General features: G+C 37.8%; 1 protein-coding gene across 1 annotated transcript in view; it reads right to left on the bottom strand.

The window, feature by feature from the left end:
* Nucleotides 1-493: 493 nt before the first annotated feature.
* LOC149068584 (uncharacterized) overlaps nucleotides 494-19992 on the bottom strand; it is a 102873-nt gene continuing 83374 nt past the window's right edge. The window contains exons 4-8 of the mRNA XM_089251003.1: nucleotides 15192-15325; nucleotides 9577-9805; nucleotides 7680-7813; nucleotides 5668-5911; nucleotides 494-725 (exon numbers count right to left, since the gene is read on the bottom strand). Of these exons, the coding sequence (XP_089107129.1) occupies nucleotides 643-725; nucleotides 5668-5911; nucleotides 7680-7813; nucleotides 9577-9805; nucleotides 15192-15325 (824 nt within the window). The 3' untranslated portion in view covers nucleotides 494-642. The remainder of the gene's footprint in view (nucleotides 726-5667; nucleotides 5912-7679; nucleotides 7814-9576; nucleotides 9806-15191; nucleotides 15326-19992) is intronic.

The raw sequence follows: 19992 nt of genomic DNA, 5'->3' as shown, positions 1-19992 counted from the left end.
AACTTTTGTCACGATTGTCCATTGCGCAATTAAGACATCTGTCTGATAATAATTCACAGGAATGTTACGATATACAATATTCTTCATAATAACACCAAGTAACACAAGCGCAACATGTCATCATGCAAAATAACATTTCTTTGTGAGTTTAGGTCGACGATAAAAACACATTATCATTCATTATTATATCATTAAAAGTGATTCATAATTAAAATATCTCCGAGTAATTTATATGGTTATATGGAGAGGGAGAGAGAGAAAGAAACTTGCGCACAAAAACTCAGTTGAAAGTCACGTTCTTTCTCGAATCTTCTGAAAAACTTTCTTTAAGAAAGAATTCAAAAAAGCTCTTTGCGAAAAAAGACCGCACCGGGGGGAAGATTTGACTTCTTCGACATTTCTTGTTATATTTTCTTCTTATAATACATAATGTTAAACCATGGACAACAGCAGCGATTCCCCTGTTGCTGTCCCGACTTCATTTTTTTTTTTAAATTGTGTTCTTTATGAATTCTTTTGTCATCATTGTCATCGTCGTCATCGTCATCATCGTCGCTGCACTTTGAAAAAATACAGTTAGACATTAGGTATTAGGCCATGGAAAGAAAATGAAAGTTATCCGTTTGGAAAATGGGTTGAACGTTAGAGTCTCGCGATGGTGACAAGAATAAATAACATCCATAATAGCCATCTTGATCCATGAACGTGTCTGCCAGTGCTGGAAACTGCAGGACAAAACAAAAAATAGAATAAAAAAAAATCATGTAAAATATATATAGTCATACTATCCCACAATAACTTACCTATAATTATAATTCGATCTTGAATATGAGAAAGCAAATTAAGGGGGTTTCCTACCTCTTAGCATGCTGAAAAACTATGCTATATATCAGTGGTTCCCAAAGTGTGGGTCACGATCCCCTAGGGGACCACGTTGATGAATCAGAGGTGGGGGAGGGGGGTCGTTAGAAAGTCTCCAAAACGTCTGGAGAAAGAAAAATAGTTTTCGCAATGTAAGTAAAAATATGTCAAAACTAGAGAATGCCTCAACTGAGCTGAACAGCTACTTACCATAAGTGTATCATTTATCAAATTCTACACGTAAAATAATCAATAGATCAAGTCAATATTTATGCAGAGAGTTCAAAGCCATTCGATTTCAATTTTTTTTAAGTAAATTTTTGAAATTAAAAACACGGAATGTTGGATAATATGCGAATGCAAAGGGGAAATGTCTACATTTTAGATTGTAAGCAATTACTTAGGCTTGCGTATCGTTTATGAAGCTCTTTTGATGAATAAGCGAAGTGATTGAAGACATTGAAAGCACTCAAAAATATCACGAAGAAGAAGGGGGAGGTTAAAAATTAATGGGCAGCACAATTGGTACTCGCTATAATAGAAAATACAACTGTGATTGAAAAATAAGTTTGTATAATAAAGCAAGTGTGACTTTGCCACGACAACCATGAAAATCTTATGAATATATATTCAAAATAATATAACTAATATAGACTATGAAATTATTGTTCCTACAAAGGAACCCGGAGAATATTTTTGCACTGGACCCTGCGTGACCCTGAGTTTGGTTACGTACTCCGCACCATTACGAGGCGCTATATGCGCATTCCGTTCTAACTCACGGCTGTGTTAATATCACCGTCCTCAGGATTAGGAATTTCATAATATAACAGTTCTGCAACTAAATACTGAAAAATACTATCGTTTTATTCATCATTGATTACGGAAATTTTTAGCCATTTTTGATCCCCTCCCCCCCCCCCATCCTTGTCAGCAAAAATCAGAAAAACGCTGACCCCCCCTCCCTCCTTTGTCAGCAAAATTTCGTCATCAGCTCTGCCCCTCTGAATCCTAACTCATATTTTCATAAAGGGTATTATCATATTTTCATAAGATGACGTAAGCATTATCCAACCCCCCTCCCCCCCCCATAGATGATGACGCAATACTTGAACGGCCCCCCTACATTATGAACTGAACAGTTTTCTTTACTTTGAATCAATTTTTATTCAATTTCATTGATGTCATGCTATCTTATCATGCTCAAATCTGTTAAAAATGTTTTTTTTTTCCTGTAAAATTGCAAAATACTGAGGTCTGTAAAACTGAGTATTAGAGGCATAGGAAAACACATACACAATCGAATGTATCTATAAAATAATTTGAAACAAATCAATGGTCAAGTAATATTTTTAATGATATTTTTACTAGAGCAGTGGTCCTTGACCGGAGGACGGGAGAGCATTTTAGGGGGGGGTGACAGACAGAGAAAACAAAATTGCAACATGTTGACTGATATTCAGGAAAATCGAAATGATAAAAAATTAATTTTCCGATTCTTAAAAAAACGAGAATTATACAGTCATTTTAACATCTCATTCTTTAACTTTTCCTTGTAGAAACGTACAGACAGTGCCATAACTAGCCATTACTGTGCCCTGTGCAAGAATTTGCATTTAGGTCCCATATGGCACATTCTGGGCCCTCCCCTTCCAAGTGAGTCTTGTGCGAGTGCACCTGCCTATTTACGGCACTGCGTACACATGGCATGAAATTCGAGTTTCTTTTCTCCGATTGAGCGTTCCTACTTGTTTTCCATTTCGATTGAGAAGAACACCATTAATACATTGAGCTTGTATTACTAGTAATATAAGCTCGATGCATTAATACCTAAAATACACTGGTGAAATAAATTAAGAGAATTAGCATATTTTATCGAATTTCATGAAAAGAACTGAACTGAATGTAAAACCACTGCTTCTAGACAAAAATGCATATCTTGTACGTCAAATACATAAGCTTGTGTGTAGGCGGAGCCAGTAGAGAAACAGGCTTTATAGGCGCGCGTAAGAAGCATTTCGTTAGCTAGCACACCTCGGCGAATTTCTTGGTGTTATTTTGCAGCAATCGGTTAATTTCAAATTGTAACAGTAAAAATGAGTGACCACCAACGTTTAGATGATGGAATGAGGTGGCGAATTGTGGGGAGGATAGAAGCAGGCCAATCTCAAGTCCAGATTTGTAGAGAGTTCAATTTAACGTCCAGCGTCGTGTGTAACTTATGGAAACAGTTCCAGGATCCATCGAGAGAAAGCCTGATCAAGGTCGTCCAAGAGCCACGACGGCCAGAGAAGATCGTCATTTGTCGATTATAGCGAGGCGTAACAGGAGTGCTACAGCTTCTCAGCTCTCTCGTGACTTGTATGCAGCCATAGGAACCCGTGTAGCAAGGGTGACTGTTCCCAAAAGACTTCATGAGAGAGGGTTGTTTGCAAGGAGACCTGCTGTTTGCGTCCCGCTCACTTCTACGGACAGGAGAATCCGTTTATCATGGTGCAGAGAGCATAGAGATTGGAGTATGGATCAATGGGCGACCGTTCTCTTCACTGATGAGTCCCGGTTCAGCCAAAGAAACCGATTCTCGCCGTACGTTCATATGGAGAGAACCAGGGACTCGCTACCTACCCTCCAATGTCCGCGAAATCGACCATTATGGCGGAGGAGGTTTAATGGTCTGGGCAGGCATCATGTTGGATGGCCGCACACCTCTCCATGTCTTTGAAAGAGGCACTGTGACTGGTGTGAGGTATAGGAATGAGGTCTTGGAGCCCTATGTTCGCCTTTTCAGGGGTGCAGTTGGCCCTGAGTTGATTTTAATGGACGATAACGCGAGGCCACATAGAGCTCTTCTGCTCGACGATTTTCTAGAGAGTGAGGATATTCGCCGCATGAATTGACCAGCCAGATCTTCAGACCTTAACTCTATAGAGCATGTCTGGGACGCTCTGGGGAGGGAACTCGTAACCCCCCTCCGGGAACCATCCAGGGAATGAAAACAGCGTTGCTGAACGAGTGGGACCAATTGCCACACGGAATGATAAACTGCCTTATTTCAAGTATGAAATCACGCTGCGAGACCTGTATATCTGTAAGAGGGGGACCATACCCCCTATTAACCCATTTTTTGTTTATTCTGCAACCGCTGTTTCATACCTTCCGACTCCAACGAGTGTTACGCACGATCATGTGTGTGTATTACAATTATTGAATGGTTATTTGTTTTGTATTGTATGTACATATCAAATTTCATTAAAATCGGTACAGTAGATCTAGAGATAATCGACCAAGTCTGCAAATTCTCTTAATTTCTTACACCAGTGTATGTCGTGGTTTATTTATATTATTGTTCCTCGTGTTATTAGCATGTTGAGCTTAGATTTGATACTGTCGTGACCATGACACGGGGAGAACGGCAAAAAATTTAATCAAGTGGCAAGCAAACATATGTACAGGGTGTCCCGTAAGTCCTTACTCAGCCTTTATCTCATCATCCGTTGGTCTTAGAGGTGTAGTTTCAGCTTGAAAAAGGCTCAAAACCTGTTTAAAAAGCACCCTGTACCACTTTTGACAGTGAAAATGCAGTATGTCACACACAATAAAAAAATTTTGAATTTTAAATGGACGCCCTGTCCTGAAAACCAAATTAGAAAGTTGTTGCCGTGTCTCTTCTGGGGACAAAAAAAAAACAAATTGCACGTTTCTAATCGTAATATTCGCTGAGTCAATAGAATTCAAAAAATGAAGAAAAGTTGGGGAAGAACAGCATAAATGATGGAAAGCAGCATTGTCCGTTAGTTTATGCTGTTCTTTCCCACTTTTTCCTGATTTTCGGATTCAGATATGTCACTAAGGGGCCATTCAAGTATTACGTCAGTATCGGGGGGGGGAGGAGTTTTCGGATTTGCTGACATTTGATGACAAGGAGGGGGGGGGGGATTTCAAAGTTGCTTACGTCATCAACCACCCCTTTTTGAAGATATGAAATATTCTAAGCTGCTGACGAAATTTTGCTGCCGGGGGGAGAGGGGGGGGGTCAGTGTTTTGTAGACTTTTGCTGACAAGGGGGGAGAGGGGGTCAAAAATGGCTGAAAATCTGCTTACGTATTACTTGTATGGCCCCTAAGAGACATGAAACTTTTTTTGTTGACCTCAAAAGAGACAGGGCAACAACTTCCTCTCTCTGATTGGGTTTTTTAGGACTAAAAATGAGTGAAATACCGACACACGGTATTTTCACTCTTAAAACAGGTAAAGAGAGATTTTTGAACATATTTTGATAATTTTTTTAACTGCAAATCATACCTTTGAGACGAACGCTCGATGAGATAAAGACCGAATTAGGACTTACGGGACACCCTGTATTTTGTACAAGCTGGAATTTATAAGTGCAGTACAGTTCATTGAAACTTTTTCGAAAATTTCGAAAAATGCTCAAAAAAAACAGTAACTTTTTTTTAGTTTTTGAATTTATGCTTAAAAAAATAGGCAAATTTGAATATCAATAGTAACCAAAAATAGGAATTAAATAATAATTAAAATAGTTTATGAAAGTTAATTAATACGAGATAATTGATGTAATTTTCGTGGAACAAAATAGCAAATAGAAAAATGGTTTTCCAAGAGGATGCGGGAAAGTAAGTTGTAATTGCACTGGGGGGTGCGATGGAAAAAGAGTTTAAGAACCACTGTACTAGAGTATAGTTTTTCACTATGTTAAAAGGTAGCCGACACCTTAACAGCGTTAATTATAAGGCAATGAATAGTGCCTGACATTTTCGAGACCAGAGTGGCGTTGGAGTAACTTACTTGAGCGTGCATTTTGATAAACGTGCAGACCGGACACCTGCTGCCTGTTGCTCTTGACGGACACCTCAACGGTGGGGCTGGTCATTCGGACGACCTCGGATAAGGCAGCGGCAGTGCATCGCAACCGCATCTGGCCTTTCTGGAAATGCCTCTGCTTCGCCTGGAACCTTAAGCCTAATATAGTTGATTCCTGTCCATCCGCGTACACGATCGTAGGATACGGTATCGTGTTCTCCGGTCGAACCTTCAAAAATCAAAACAGTAAATTGTAATGTTTTCGTTGTCTATCTTAAATGGATTTTTAATAAATTAAAAATTAAAATTAGGGAACCAGTTACTCGGTGAATATTTCTTCTGGGTATTTTGTCTTTAATCTGATTATTAAGGTCCCGGCCTAATCAATAGAATCATGGGCTCCTCAGAAAAGAAGTAAAACTATGTATTGAGAGTCTCACCAGCATGTTACAGACCCGATATTGAAGGACCGGGAACATCCCGCTTCACATCTCAGGAATATAAGGAAGCAATCCCGAAGAATGTTGTGTATACGGAGATTTTGTTGATTTTTTTAAAAATATGTATATAAATCAGAAATTTCAAATCACAATAAATCTCGAATAGATTAAATAAGTATATCGATATCACGCACAAAAATTTGATAAAATCTGGAATCATGGATTAGTATTTAAAGCGTCCGCGTTGCGCAAGTCAGTGTAGTCGGTTCACGGTCTCGATTTTTCGATCGCGTCGTAGTCCATCCATGTTGAGACGTCCGTGGCAAGCGTCCATGTAAACGTCTTTGGGCAGGGGTTTCCAACGCATGGCCCGCGGCCCACATTTGGCCATTGGATCTTTGTAGTTCTCCAACGATTATTTTCAGAAAATGGTTGAAAACATTGGAAAAACGACTAATCTTAGAAATTGATGAGAAAAATTATTTTGTAATGAATGAAAGAAATAATTCAATAAAAATGAAAGTGTAATTCAAAAACATTCAAGGTAATTATATTGCGAAGGAAAATAATTTCAGAATTACCGAAATAAATAATTAAGGAATCATTTCAAGTGATTTCAGATTAAAATTGATCTCCGAATAATATTAATCAGTATATAATCAAAAACTTTTTCATAATTAGTGAAAAAATTATCGTAAAATTATTGAAAAATTAATACTATTCAAGAATTAATCGAAATTGATAGATAATAAAAAAATAACTTCAGAATAAATAAGTCTTCAACTATTTTTGTCCAATTTTAAATCGGGGCCCCCCATCGGCCACTAAATTACAGGAGTTAATGACCCGTCGGCCTCCTGCGAAGTATCAATTGGTCCGGCCATGTCTGAATAGTTGAAGATCACTGGTTTAGATGAGTAGTTACCCCTGGTTTCGACCCTGGTTACATGAGTTAATGACCCGTCGCCCTCCTGGGAAGTATCAATTTGTCCGGCCGTGTCTGAATAGTTGAAGACTCCTGGTTTAGATGAGTAGTTACCCCTGGTTGCATGAGTTAATGACCCGTGGGCCTCCTGGGAAGTATCAGTTTGTCCGGCCGTGTCTGAATAGTTGAAGATCCCTGGTTTAGACCCTGGTTACATGAGTTAATAAACCGTGGGCCTTCTGGAAAGTATCAATTACTCAGGCCGTGTCTGAAAGGTTGAAGACCCCTGGCTTAAAATCATTTCCAACACCTCCTTTCTTTATTTTTGTCATGAACAGACCAGCGAACAAGAAACCGCGCAGGCAGATATGATTAGATTGCCATTGGTGATGGCAAGGTACGTGAATGCGAGCTTGGTTCAAAATTAAAGCTGGAAGAACTCGGGAATTTCAGTACAAAACCGCACGTACAAGTTTGTACCCTTCCCCTACCCATGGCGTGGTTCATGATATGAGGGCTGCCAGCCATCCATAAACAAACTCACCCATTTAAGAACTTCCCTATCATTTCGCAGATATGGCGTTAGTTTCGTGCTTTTAAACCTAATCACAGCAGTTATTCGGCCAACTTACCGCTTTGTCGTTGATGTACCAATGGAGTTCAGCTGGTGGCTGAGATCTCGCAGCAGTGCAGTTGAAATCGACCATCTCTCCTACTTGGTAATGCAATCTTCCGCTTTGAATCCTTGGGGCGTGCGACTCTGTATCTAGTAATGGTAGACAACAGTATGAGAACTCCCCCAAAAGAGCACTAGTTTATTACAAGAAGAAACAGAAAATATGTACAGGGTGCACAGCGCGCATGTCATTTTAATGGCGGACCGTTTATCCTACACAGGCATACATCCAATATTTTATAAATAACGTGCAGAACTTATATGCATCATTCATGTTGCGAGGGACTGTGTAGATATTAAAAGAAAAAATAACGTTTTGTACAGACACCCTGTTCCCAAAAACCCAATTAGAAAGTTGTTACCCTGTCTCTCCCGAGACCGACAAAGAATATTACACGTTTCTACGTGCAATATTCACTGAGATATTTGAATTCGAAAGTTTGAATGCGGTTTGCGAAAAGATCATTCTCATGGAAGATCTTTTTTCCTGTTGTGGTACAGAATGAATTAGTTTCAATTTCTGCCAATAGAAATCGCTGCACAGAAATATAACATGTACTGTGCTCAATGAAATCCCTGAAAAGGAGCTGTTCAAATTATATCAATTATCTCAAGATCCGTTCCTGATAATGGAGAATCGTGTGATTTATAACCTCTAATCTATGTCTTTGATTTATTTACCGGTATCTTTATTCACGTGCATGAATGAACTATGCACCTGCGCATGTATATATACAGGGTGTACAAAAAGTCCGTAGCAACTTTAAAAATTCATAAAAACCGGAAAAATAACCGAAATAAAAAACAATTTTCAGGGGTAGCATCGCTAGGTCACGGGAATAGTTTTTCAGACAGGGGGAAAAAAATACTCAAAAACAGTAGATAGATGGCGCTGGTACAAGCGACGTCGGTGGAAATATGCAAATGAGATGGTTATAAGAACTTGCGCTCCTAATCCACTGGGACAAATATAGTAAACAGAGCCTGTGTGTCTCTCGATTCCTATCACTATCACGAAATGTAATCACTTTAAATATGCAAATCAAAGTCGTATAAAAAGGCAGGGTGAACGATTAACAGCTCAGCCGTGAATTTTCTGTTACTAGCGCCTATGTAAGATTTTTGTCATTGTGATGTTGAAATTGGTGGATAAAGTACAATTGGTGAAGTTATTTCACGCCATTCACTAATCACCGCTTGAATCTGTTTCGGACACAGAAGTGTTCTTTGAAGAAATTCTGTGATGTTCTTTCGTGCAAGTGTCCTTTATATCAACAAAAAATTATACTAATTATTTTATTTAAAAAAAAAATCAGTTCAGATTTTTGTTGCTAGAGGGCGCTGCAGGAAAGCGAGACATACGACACAAAGCAAGAGATATACAAATCAGAGTCCTATAAAATGCAGCGTACACTGTTAACCCATTTGCATCATAAGCGCATATATGCGCGGAATTTTCCTGGCCATCATCACCAAAGCGCATATATGCGCGCTATTTTTTTATGCATAAGAACAAAACATTAGAGTACTATCATACTGTATAAAAACTATTAAATTTAATTTTTCAAATTATTTTCAATGCATATCTTCATTCAACTAAGTAAAATTATAAATACTTTGTGTACGCCATTTTGTTTTTCGCTTTTCTTCATTTTGAAATATTTCTAACTTCATACAATAAAAATAATTTTGGTGATATGGGCCAATTTTCCACTTTTTCGAATGAAGTGATTCAGTGCATCTCATTATTAAACAGAATAGTATGAGTATTGTGTACACATTAAATTTAACTGTGTTGTATTTTTCAAGAAAGATCTTTTCGAAAGAGTAGCAGTCTGTGTGAGAAGACTCACTTGGGAACGATGCATCCCAGCCCTTGGCGTCAGTAGCGTTGTGAGCGATCACTAACTCTTCGCTAATGAGAGTATGTGCTTGTGAAATGATGGCCTCGCACTTGAGTTTCATGTTACCGTCCGCCGGGAAATGGTAACCGTCAGCCACAAATTTCAGGCCGAGCGTTGATATTTGCAGTCCGTCAGCGGTCTCTATGGATTCTCTCCGCCGCAAGTAATCTCCCGGAGCCTTTTGAACAGAAATAGAACAAATAACAAACATTCAAGCTTTATGACATTAACGTTTGACTTGTGACTAATTTCTCTAGCGTTAATGGAATCAGTAATCAATTTGGATTCGGATGCTGACAGTTTAATTGTCGTTGGCGATACGTGCAGTTCGAAAGAGGTGATTATACGTGCGGGTCGACCTCTCAAGACTAATCTTAGGTAGACCAAGGGAAACCACGTGAGCAAATTCATCGGGGAAAACGTTTGGTGTAAATATGCATTAGACGCTTCTCGTTTGATCAATTCAGATTCTCAAACCACTTGATGTACACGTTCTTTTTTGTCGAAGGTGATTGCTGTTATCACTTACCTTCAAGGAAAGGATCCCAAGGTGACTTCTTAAAAAATAACCACTGATTCTACTCATAATATACTACACATAATAATTTCATGCTATTATAACAATATTATATAGTGCCCTCAAAGATATAAAAGAAAATTTGGTGGAATTATAATGGATCACTCAAAAAAAAATGTAAAAATTAATATTTTGAACGCCAACAGAAGCCAAGAATGGATTTAAAAGTATCGCAATCCTTAGTCATACAGTCTTTCAAACATCTCATGATCAGGAACGGCACATTGGCAGAAAGATAGTGGAAGGGGAGTTTTCCACAGATATCGCCAAGAAGCGCAACAGGCGATTAGTAGCCAACTATTGTCATTTTAAATAATTTTTGCGGCTTTAATAACTGCAATCCTCCGCTAATGTTTCGGTTTTACGTCGTTATGTTCCTATCGTTTTATTTTGAGGACGACAACGTGGGACACTTTCCTTATTGAATTTTTTATGCTGCAACATTTGCCACCGGATTTCAAACAGGTATCCCTGTCGGAATCGTGCATTTTGCGTGTAGCCTGATCAGGAAAAGTGTCATGCATGTCAAATGTTGTCCTCTATCTTTGGAATAATACGTGAGAAATTGTCGAATAACGAATATTTTAATTTCTATTAAATTGCATGAGGGAAGTGGGGGCTTTACGAACAGGGACCGGTTTACGTTAACTCTTGAAAGTCGAAAATCAACTTCAGCGCTCGATTGATAAAAATGTCCTGGTTTTCTCCGTATTATCAACGAAGCTTATTTAAAGACGTTTTATTCACTGAAATCCTGATGATTTACATAACTAATAAATCACACAAATATAAATTCTAATCTCTCATATTTGTCATGTTCATGATTATATTTTTATGAAATGCATTTAATTTCCCCGTAAATTTTATGCAACATTTGGCCTTTTATTAGTCACCAACTGGCAATTCGTATCCGACTGCGTTGAAAACGTCATTTTGGAAGAAAATATCGATTTTTATTTTTTATGAAAGCCCTATTCATTTGTGATACCAAAACGTTGTTTTGTTTATATGGTGCTCAGAACCAAAGTTACGACCACTTTCGCGTTTGTACCGTAATTAGTACGTGAATAAAAAACTTTAAACGTGTTTTATACGGAGAATATATATTTTTTCTCGACATTTTACTTGAGTGTTTGTCACATGGTTTCTAAAAATCTATTCATTGCATCATTACGAAATTTTAATGTTATATTTTAATATTTATATATTCTTGAGATTATGAATTAAAATCTAAGGCCTATTGCATATATATATATATTTTTGAATTATAGTGTTTTATAGACAAAATGTAGGATGAAATTTCAAAAAATTCACACGAACATTAACGTGTTTAGGTGTGATTGAATGATAAGAATATCATTCAATCATTTAAATTTTGGTTCATGTCCTGCAACCTCACTGGCTAAATGCACTGAGAAAATCACAAAACATTTCATTAACAAAATGTTTTGCAATCATGTATCAAATAGTATGTGAATTTTGCCTAAAATTTGACATAAAAATGAATTCTTCATAGAAAATTACATGGGTAGACCAAATTTTGTTACTGCTTTCACCATTTCGAGACACTTTCTATCAAAAAATGCTATTACTGTCCACTCCAGTACCATTTTATGGGAAAGTGCTCTCGAACGTAGTCGGATTAGAACAATAACTATAAATTTCGCGGATAACTTTTTACACCAAATGATAATGTATTTACGACCCTTATTTGCTCACATCGACATGTCTGGTGAAATATTGTCATCGTTTTCCAAAATTATCCCTTGATTGTTGGAATATTTTATTCACAACCATTTTCATTGCTGCCATTTATGTCATTCAAACGAACATATAAAACTTGTCAGTCGCAAATTGAAATCTTCACAACATTATCGATCTGGTTTATAACCTACAAACCCGATCCCTCCAGCCATTTTCTTGTCTATTTCAGATCTTTAATTCTCATTGCGCATCGAGTTCTTTTACGAATAATCAAAAACCATCAGTTTATACGACATTACTTATAAGCACTGTAATTCATTCAAACTCTTCCTAAGAAACATGATGAACCTAACCGTTCTAGATTACGCATTTCAATACATCGGAAGATTAAAAAAAATGAATGTTCACATGCATGAACATGATCTTTCATGTAGGAAATGAAAAATACTACTTGATAAATACATCAGAATAAAGCAGAAGAATTTTTTGGCAAACCGAACAAAAATATAAAGATAACCGTGTTGAACTCGATCCAAAAAATTTTGGATACGGAATCCAATTCAACAGATACACGTTAAAGCCTCAAAACGATACCAACAAAAAAAATATATATATATATATATTTCTTCCCTTTACCATAAAAAGGAAAAAGATCCGGGCAATTCCATTCCGAAATCCCATGATTAATGGCTGTTCATTTGTGAAATTATTGAATGACAAAAAATATATGCAATAACGGAATGTTCAAAAAACAAAAAAAAATGACAGATACAAAATATTTTTGGGAATTAAGTAAAAATCTGTATTAAGAGGAACACACAAATTAATGATGGGTTTTGAAGGAAGGAAAGGGGGGAAAAGAACGTTATTTTTGTCCATTAGTTTTCGGCTTTGCAGTTAATGTTTTGGTGAATTGCCAGCCTTTTAACTGAAATTCCAGAAAAAAAAATTAATCATTACGTTGTTCTCAATGAAAATAATAATAATAATAATAAACGACATCACATTCCAATAAACAGACTAGTTAGAGATAGTGAGATATCATTAATATTGTCTTATGGAATTTATAATCAGTATTATACAAAGCATCAATGTCGATTTTGAAATTAAGGGGGATAATATAATGGTTTCTCAGGCCTAAAATGATTCAATTGAATGATTTAAATGGGGGAGTGGATAAACCTTTCCACAAAAATGCTCAAATTGCTAACAATGAAGACAAATAATACGGAGAGTATTCAATTTTTAATGCATTTCGACACACTGTGGGTGCCATCTTCAGAAGATGAATATAAGTTATATTCATCTTCTGAAGATGGCACCCATAGTGTGTCCTCCTGAGGAAGTTGTGGAAGACGGTGGTTATATTTATAATATAACCACTATCACGCTCACCACCGCCTTCCACAACTTCCTCAGGAGACCAATGAAAATAAGAGACAATGAACATGCTCGTTGTGTTAGGATGCGAGAAATCGACCATCCCCTCTCACTAGTAAGTACTAAACCGTACATGTTCCTCTTACAGAAATGTTATGTTCCTCTACGGAATTTCTCTAACGAATCGGCGCATGCCGGAATGTGTGTTCTGAGTGTACGTTTGGCCCTAACGTATTTATGTTGTCGAGTTACGCTTGTTTCGTGTTCGTGCTGCCATCTGTGTTCCATTTTGTGAAGTAAAGATGAAAACGATTGAATTTTCATGTTTTGCCAGTATCATATTGTAGGTGTGCCTGCTGTCAGCGGAAAGATTTTTTCAAAATATTTTCAAAATCCGGGAGACCGGCTCGCATTTACAATCCGAAGCTGGAAAACCGCAAAAAACCAGCTTCAGCAGAACATCACTGCGCCGTCAAGGGATTCGAACCCGGATTCCTGAGTACGAGAGTCCAGCACGATGCCCACACGACAGCACGGCGCCCCCTCCCTCCCCCCGCCCACTACTGCAAGATGGCCACACGAGGTAAAGTCCACGGCTGATTCAGACTTCTGGGGAAAACACGTGTATATTCGGGTCTTCGAAAATATATTAGTAAACGATGATAAATTAACACCACCGATCGAAGCGCCATGTGATATTCGATACGGAAAGGAGTTTTAAGAAAGTTCGAATAGACCAATCAAATATCTTCATTTCTCAAGCAACCAATCTAAATGTCGCATCAGACTCTCCACGCAGGACCTGAGCTTCAGTAGTCTGACCACGACGTTCAACATGAACAAACCTATTTTTCCGCTGAGCACCCAGCGTAATAAAAGGTTAAATTTTTCTTCTTAAAACGGCACCCGTAGCCATAGTATGTCAAAATGCACTAAGGATTCATTATTACTCGTTTTATCATTTTTTTAACCATTTTTATCGCACTACGGTCATTTTCTGAACACGCGGACTAATTAGACCGGGACCTACAATTTATTGCCGATTCCGAACGGCAGCCTTTTTTTTTCTAACCCACAGAGACGTTGTAGTGATAATCCCTGGATGTGTGACTCCCTGCGATAGCGATATTTTTCTATGATCATGTCACCGTTTCTGTTGTACCCTCGTGTCAGTGAACTTTCTGACAACGGGGTATCGAACAGGCGACACTTCTTGGCATGCTTTGGTAGTTGTGAGAGTATCTTATCGACCCTGGGCTACAGCACCCTTATTAATTGTTATTATTGTTCTAATTGCTTTAAGGTATCCGACTACGTTCGAGAGCACTTCTCTATAAAATGGTACTGGAGTGGAGATTAATAGCATTTTTTGATAGAAAGTGGCTCGAAATGGTAGAAACAGTAACAAATTTTGGTTTACATTTTCTATGGAGAAGTCATTTTTTTGTCAAATTTTAGGCAAAATTCACATACTATTTGCAAAACTGATTGCAAAACATTTTGTTAACGAAATGTTTTGTGATTTTCTCAGTGCATTTAGCCAGAGAGGTTGCAGGTTATGAACCAAAATTTAAATGACTGAATGATATTCTTATCATTCAATCACACCTAAACACGTTAATGTACGTGTGGATTTTTTGAAATTTCATCCTACATTTCGTATATAAATCACTATAATTCAAAAAAATATATGCGATAGACCTTATATTTTAGTTCATAACCTCAAGAATATATATATTGAAATATCACATTAAAATTTCGTAATGATGCAGTGAATAGATTTGTAGAAATCATGTCACAAACACTCAAGTAAAATGGCAAAAAAAAATATTCTCCGTTTCTTTGCTTTTCCCGTTGGTGAGTTACGTATATGAGAATGAGTCAAAGTTGTTTTCTTCATTACCTCTTTTCCGTTGATGTACCATTTCAAGAAAGCCGCGGGTCTCGACGGCGAAGCGATGCAACTGACGTTCACTTCATCTCCGAGGCTGTAACGCTGTTGAACGCCTATTACCCTCGGAGATTCCGTTGGGAAAACTAGAACCAAGCAAAGAGAAAAGCAGCAAATTAGAACTTAGCGACCATTAAAATTATATAATACTCTTCAAAATATGGAAGACAGATGGCGATAACAGCAAGGACATGAAACAATCACAACTATGGGCAGCATGAACAACAACTCGTACGTTAGGGCCTCACAAATACGGGGTGTCCCATGAATTCGTAAATAGTTTAAAAAAAAGAATAAAAAAGGAATTGGTATATTTGAATGCGGTCGACCAAAAAAGTTAATCTCACGAAGGGTGTTTTTTTTACAGAAAAAATTGGTTAAAAGTTTCGGCAACAGGTGGCGCTGCACGAAAGTAAATCAATGGTAATAATGGTTCTGCAAAATTCAGGGTGTACGATTAGCGGTTAATTCCTGAATTTTCGAATTATTGACACTAACTTAAACTGTGATGTTGATATTTTTGTATGAAATATCATTATTAGTGAAGTTGTTTTACCTCAGCCGCGAATCGCCCTGTGACGCTTCATGAACGTTTCGGACACAGCAGAGATTGAAGAAAAAACGAGGTACAAAATTCTGTGGTTTGCTTTCGTGCAGCAACCACTTTCAACAAAAATAGAACTAAAATGTTTTCCTGTACCAAAAAAGAAATTCCCCTTCACAAGAATTACTTTCTACTCAAACCGCATTCACAAATATACTAATTCCTTCAATTTCTATAAATTTTTAAACTATATACGTACATATGGGACAAGCTGTATACTTAGAATGATTTCCGGATCATATACAGTCGAATCCCGTTATAAAGAACTCCAAGATACCGGAGAAATCACTTCGTTACAACGAAATTTCTTTATAAAGGAATTCCAGGTTTTTGCATTGTTCGTATAAAAACTTATCTGAGGAAATAGAAAAGTGTTCGTTAAAACGAGATTTTTTCGCTTTGACGGTATTCCTTAAGACGGAATTGGACTGTACTACCAAAAGTTCTCAATCAGTCAATTAAGTCATACAACTGCTCTTCAGGAGAAAGAGGTGAAAATACACCACGAAGAACTAAGCTTACTCACGTTGTGACACAAAAAGCCCCCGGAAAGGATGGAGTTTCATCAAATTTTAAGAAGTAAATTCAAAAATATGAATGCAAGCACATGTAATTAAACATGACGAAAATGAACAGTGTACCATTCGTACAAGCTGAGCCATCGACATCGGTTACCAACTTGCACGCCTCGATGCCTTACGGCATGGACAGTCATTTTTGATAATATGAGAGATTAGACAAATGACAAATATCATACATGACATGAAACAATAGAGAGATGCCACCACATCTCTTAGGAAAACGAAATACAGGGTGTTTCAAAAGAATCACTCGATTTGCAATGCGTATATCACGAAAAATATTGAACATATACACTTAAGATTAATTCTATATTACATGTGTGTGGCTGATCATAAAGTTACTGTATATACTCGTGTATAAGAAGACCCCAAAAAATCCGTGCATTTCAGAGAAAAAAAATTCTTATATTTTCATGCAAAATTAATATCTTACGGAAATTTACAATAGAAAATGATTCAAACTTTTTAATCCGTTTCTTCTGAGTCTGCAAGCTCATCGTAATCGATCAGATCATCATGGGGGTGCGGCGTCTTCGTTTTAATCCTCATCTGGGCTGTCATCTCCATTGTCACTTTCAAAGAGGATAGATATCATCTTCAGTTCCGTCCATCGCATTGCTCATGCAACACTTTTTGAAGGATCGGATGATAATTTCGGTGGAAACAGAACCCATTGGCATGTACCCATTAGCATGCCCAGCCGCATGTACCCATTGGCATACTAGGCCAATGTCAGGTTTCTTCAAGGCACCACTATTTTGTAGTTTCTTTATCATCGGAACTCATCCATACGATCCGCAAATTACTCAAATAGTCTTTGAGAGGCTTGTTCATGCTCACATCTAAAGGCTGTACAATCGACGTTAACCCACCTGGTATCAAAACCAATGATATTTTCTTTGCCTCGGCTTTGACATTATTGGTTTTGTGGGGTTTGAACATATCTCATACCAATAATGGCGCCTACAAAAATGACTACTGATTGCAGTGGTCGATATTTTGTCATCAAAAACTGACCCGAGTATATTCCAACCCCCCCCCCCCACTTGAGGAACGAATTTTTCCACAAAAAAACTCGGCTTATACACGAGTATATACGGTATTTTACAAACCAAATTAAAGGTGCTCAATATGTCTACCTTGGGATGCACGGCGATGGGACGAATGTCCATACGGTAGTCGAATTCGTCCCAAACTTGCGGAGCATGTTAACATCCACTGCGAGTGGATTTCGGTGCACTACTTGCGAAACTCGGTCGGATGCGCTACATGTTTTCATCTGACATGCGGGGTCGGTCATGGGATTTCCATTTACACAGACAACCCGTGTCTGTGAATTGCTTATACCAGCGTTTCCCAACCTTGTTTTTGACTCGCGGTGCCCTTTTCTGGTATATAAATGTCTATGGCGGAGCCCCGTAGGCATATTTTTTTCATTTATTCATCAAAGTCGCTTATTTACTTCTATTATTCAAAAACATTTATACTCTTGTTTCAAATTTAGTTTCTTTATATTTTCCTAGAGTGGCCTCGAGCCCCTGGACAGTTCCCACGTAGCCCCAGTTGAGAACTGCTGGTTTATATCATCGCCTAATGCTCTTAATACAAATACAAATACAACGCCACAACAGACAAAATGCCCAACGAGGTGGCTCATAAAAAGATGCCCATAAAAATATGGATGTCATATATTTGAAAAATACAGCAACCCAATTAAAAATGCAATTAACACAAATTATAAACAATATATACACATGATAAAATATTATCCAATGCCCATAAAGAATACTTATGGTTGTCTTATTCTAAGAATGGATAGCTTCTCGATTTACCACAACATGTTTATCGTATTTCTTTTTAAACGTGTCAATTGTGTTACAATTTACTATCTCCGGGGGTAAGCTATTCCATTTCTTAACAACCCTATTAGAGAAAAATTCCCTGCGACACCATAGCCTTGCATTGTCCCTCACCAATCGATACTGGTGTCCCCTTGTAAAAGCAGTCGATTGGCGGTGTACTAAAAGTTCATGGTCCATCCCATTGAAAATTTTGAACACTTCGATCATATCTCCTCGACACCTGCGTTCATCCAATGTAAACATATTCAAGAAATGAAGCCTCTCTTCATAACTCAAGCCCTGTGTGCCAATAAGGACACGCGGAGCTCTTCTCTGCACCCCTTCAACCAAGTCTATGTCCCTCTGTAGATACGGTCTCCAAAACCTTACAGCATACTCCAGTCCAGGACGAACTAAGCCTGGAAAAAGCGGAAGAATGACTTTAGGAGAACGCGAAGAGACCTTTTTGAAAATGAGACCAAGCATTCTATTCGATTTTTTGACCACCGCTGAACAATGTTTAGAAAACCTAAGCCGCTCGTCAATGAGAATTCCTAAATCGGTGACCCTAGTTGGTCACTGAAAGTCATTGAAAGCGCTACACATGCCTACATTGCTCTCTACCCTAGAGCCTCCTATCGAGAGGGGGCCCTTACATCCATTATTGACATATCGAAAAAATGATTTTGGGTCAGAGTCAATGTTATCTGCCAACCTAGATTCAAATTCCTTTTTACTATCCCTTATCGCTTTCTTCAATGGCCTTCTTTTATCAGTAAACAATGATAGGTCACCTTGTCCCCTTTTATACTCTCTGAATGCTCGTTTCTTTTCAAGATAAAGGTTCCGCACGCTATCCGTGAACCATAGAGGGTGCGATGTACAAACACGCGAACAAAGGGTATGACGTCGTGCAAAACGGAGGACAGCTTCGTACTAAATTCTTCTCATTGACTTACCACCCCTACTGATTCCAACCGGACTTTGAAAACTTCCGCTAACCTTCCTCTCAAAATATCAAAGTTAGTTCTCCGAAAACAAGGAACCTGTCTTTTGTTATCAACCTTACCCAAGGAAAAGTTACAGTGAAATCTGACGATATGATGATCACTGGAAGAAAACTCTTCCCCCACCGAAACATGTTCAACTAGATCCTCAGAACTAGTAAGAACTAAATCCAAAATAGCAGTACCCCTAGTGGCTTCTGATACATGCTGATACAAAACATTTTCTAGCACTAACTTGAGAAAGTCTCTTTCATACTGATTTCCAGATGAAAGGTTCTCCCAATCAATACCTGGGTAATTGAAATCCCCTAGTATGAGAACCCTCTTACGCTTACACATGTAGGAAATTTCATCATGCAGTTTGGCGATGTAGTTTTGATCCTTATTCGGTGTATTGTAACAAACCACAACAATAAGTTTATGACGTCTTTTGTTCTCAAACTCAACCCATATAGTTTCAATATCACTTCTCTATAACCTATACATTATTCGATCGAAACGGATTAAAAGATGAATGGGTATGATTTTTTTTAAATCGGACGACTCTTTTTGAAACACCCTGTATTATGTAATGCATGAGTGTATTACAGGCGTTACATTTGTGAAATCACGTATGTACATTTCGCCAAAATGTTACGAAATGCATTAACAAGTGAAGTGCCGGAAGAGAATACGAGAAAACAATTAAGATACTTGTTTATTTTACTCAAGTTAATTTAC

The sequence above is a fragment of the Pholcus phalangioides genome, unplaced genomic scaffold (assembly GCF_987345545.1).
Source record: "Pholcus phalangioides strain wild (caught in Gottingen) unplaced genomic scaffold, Ppha-v1.0 ptg000024l_1, whole genome shotgun sequence".
NCBI classification, from domain to species: Eukaryota; Metazoa; Arthropoda; class Arachnida; order Araneae; family Pholcidae; genus Pholcus; species Pholcus phalangioides.
This window is presented reverse-complemented; position numbering and strand designations above follow the sequence as displayed.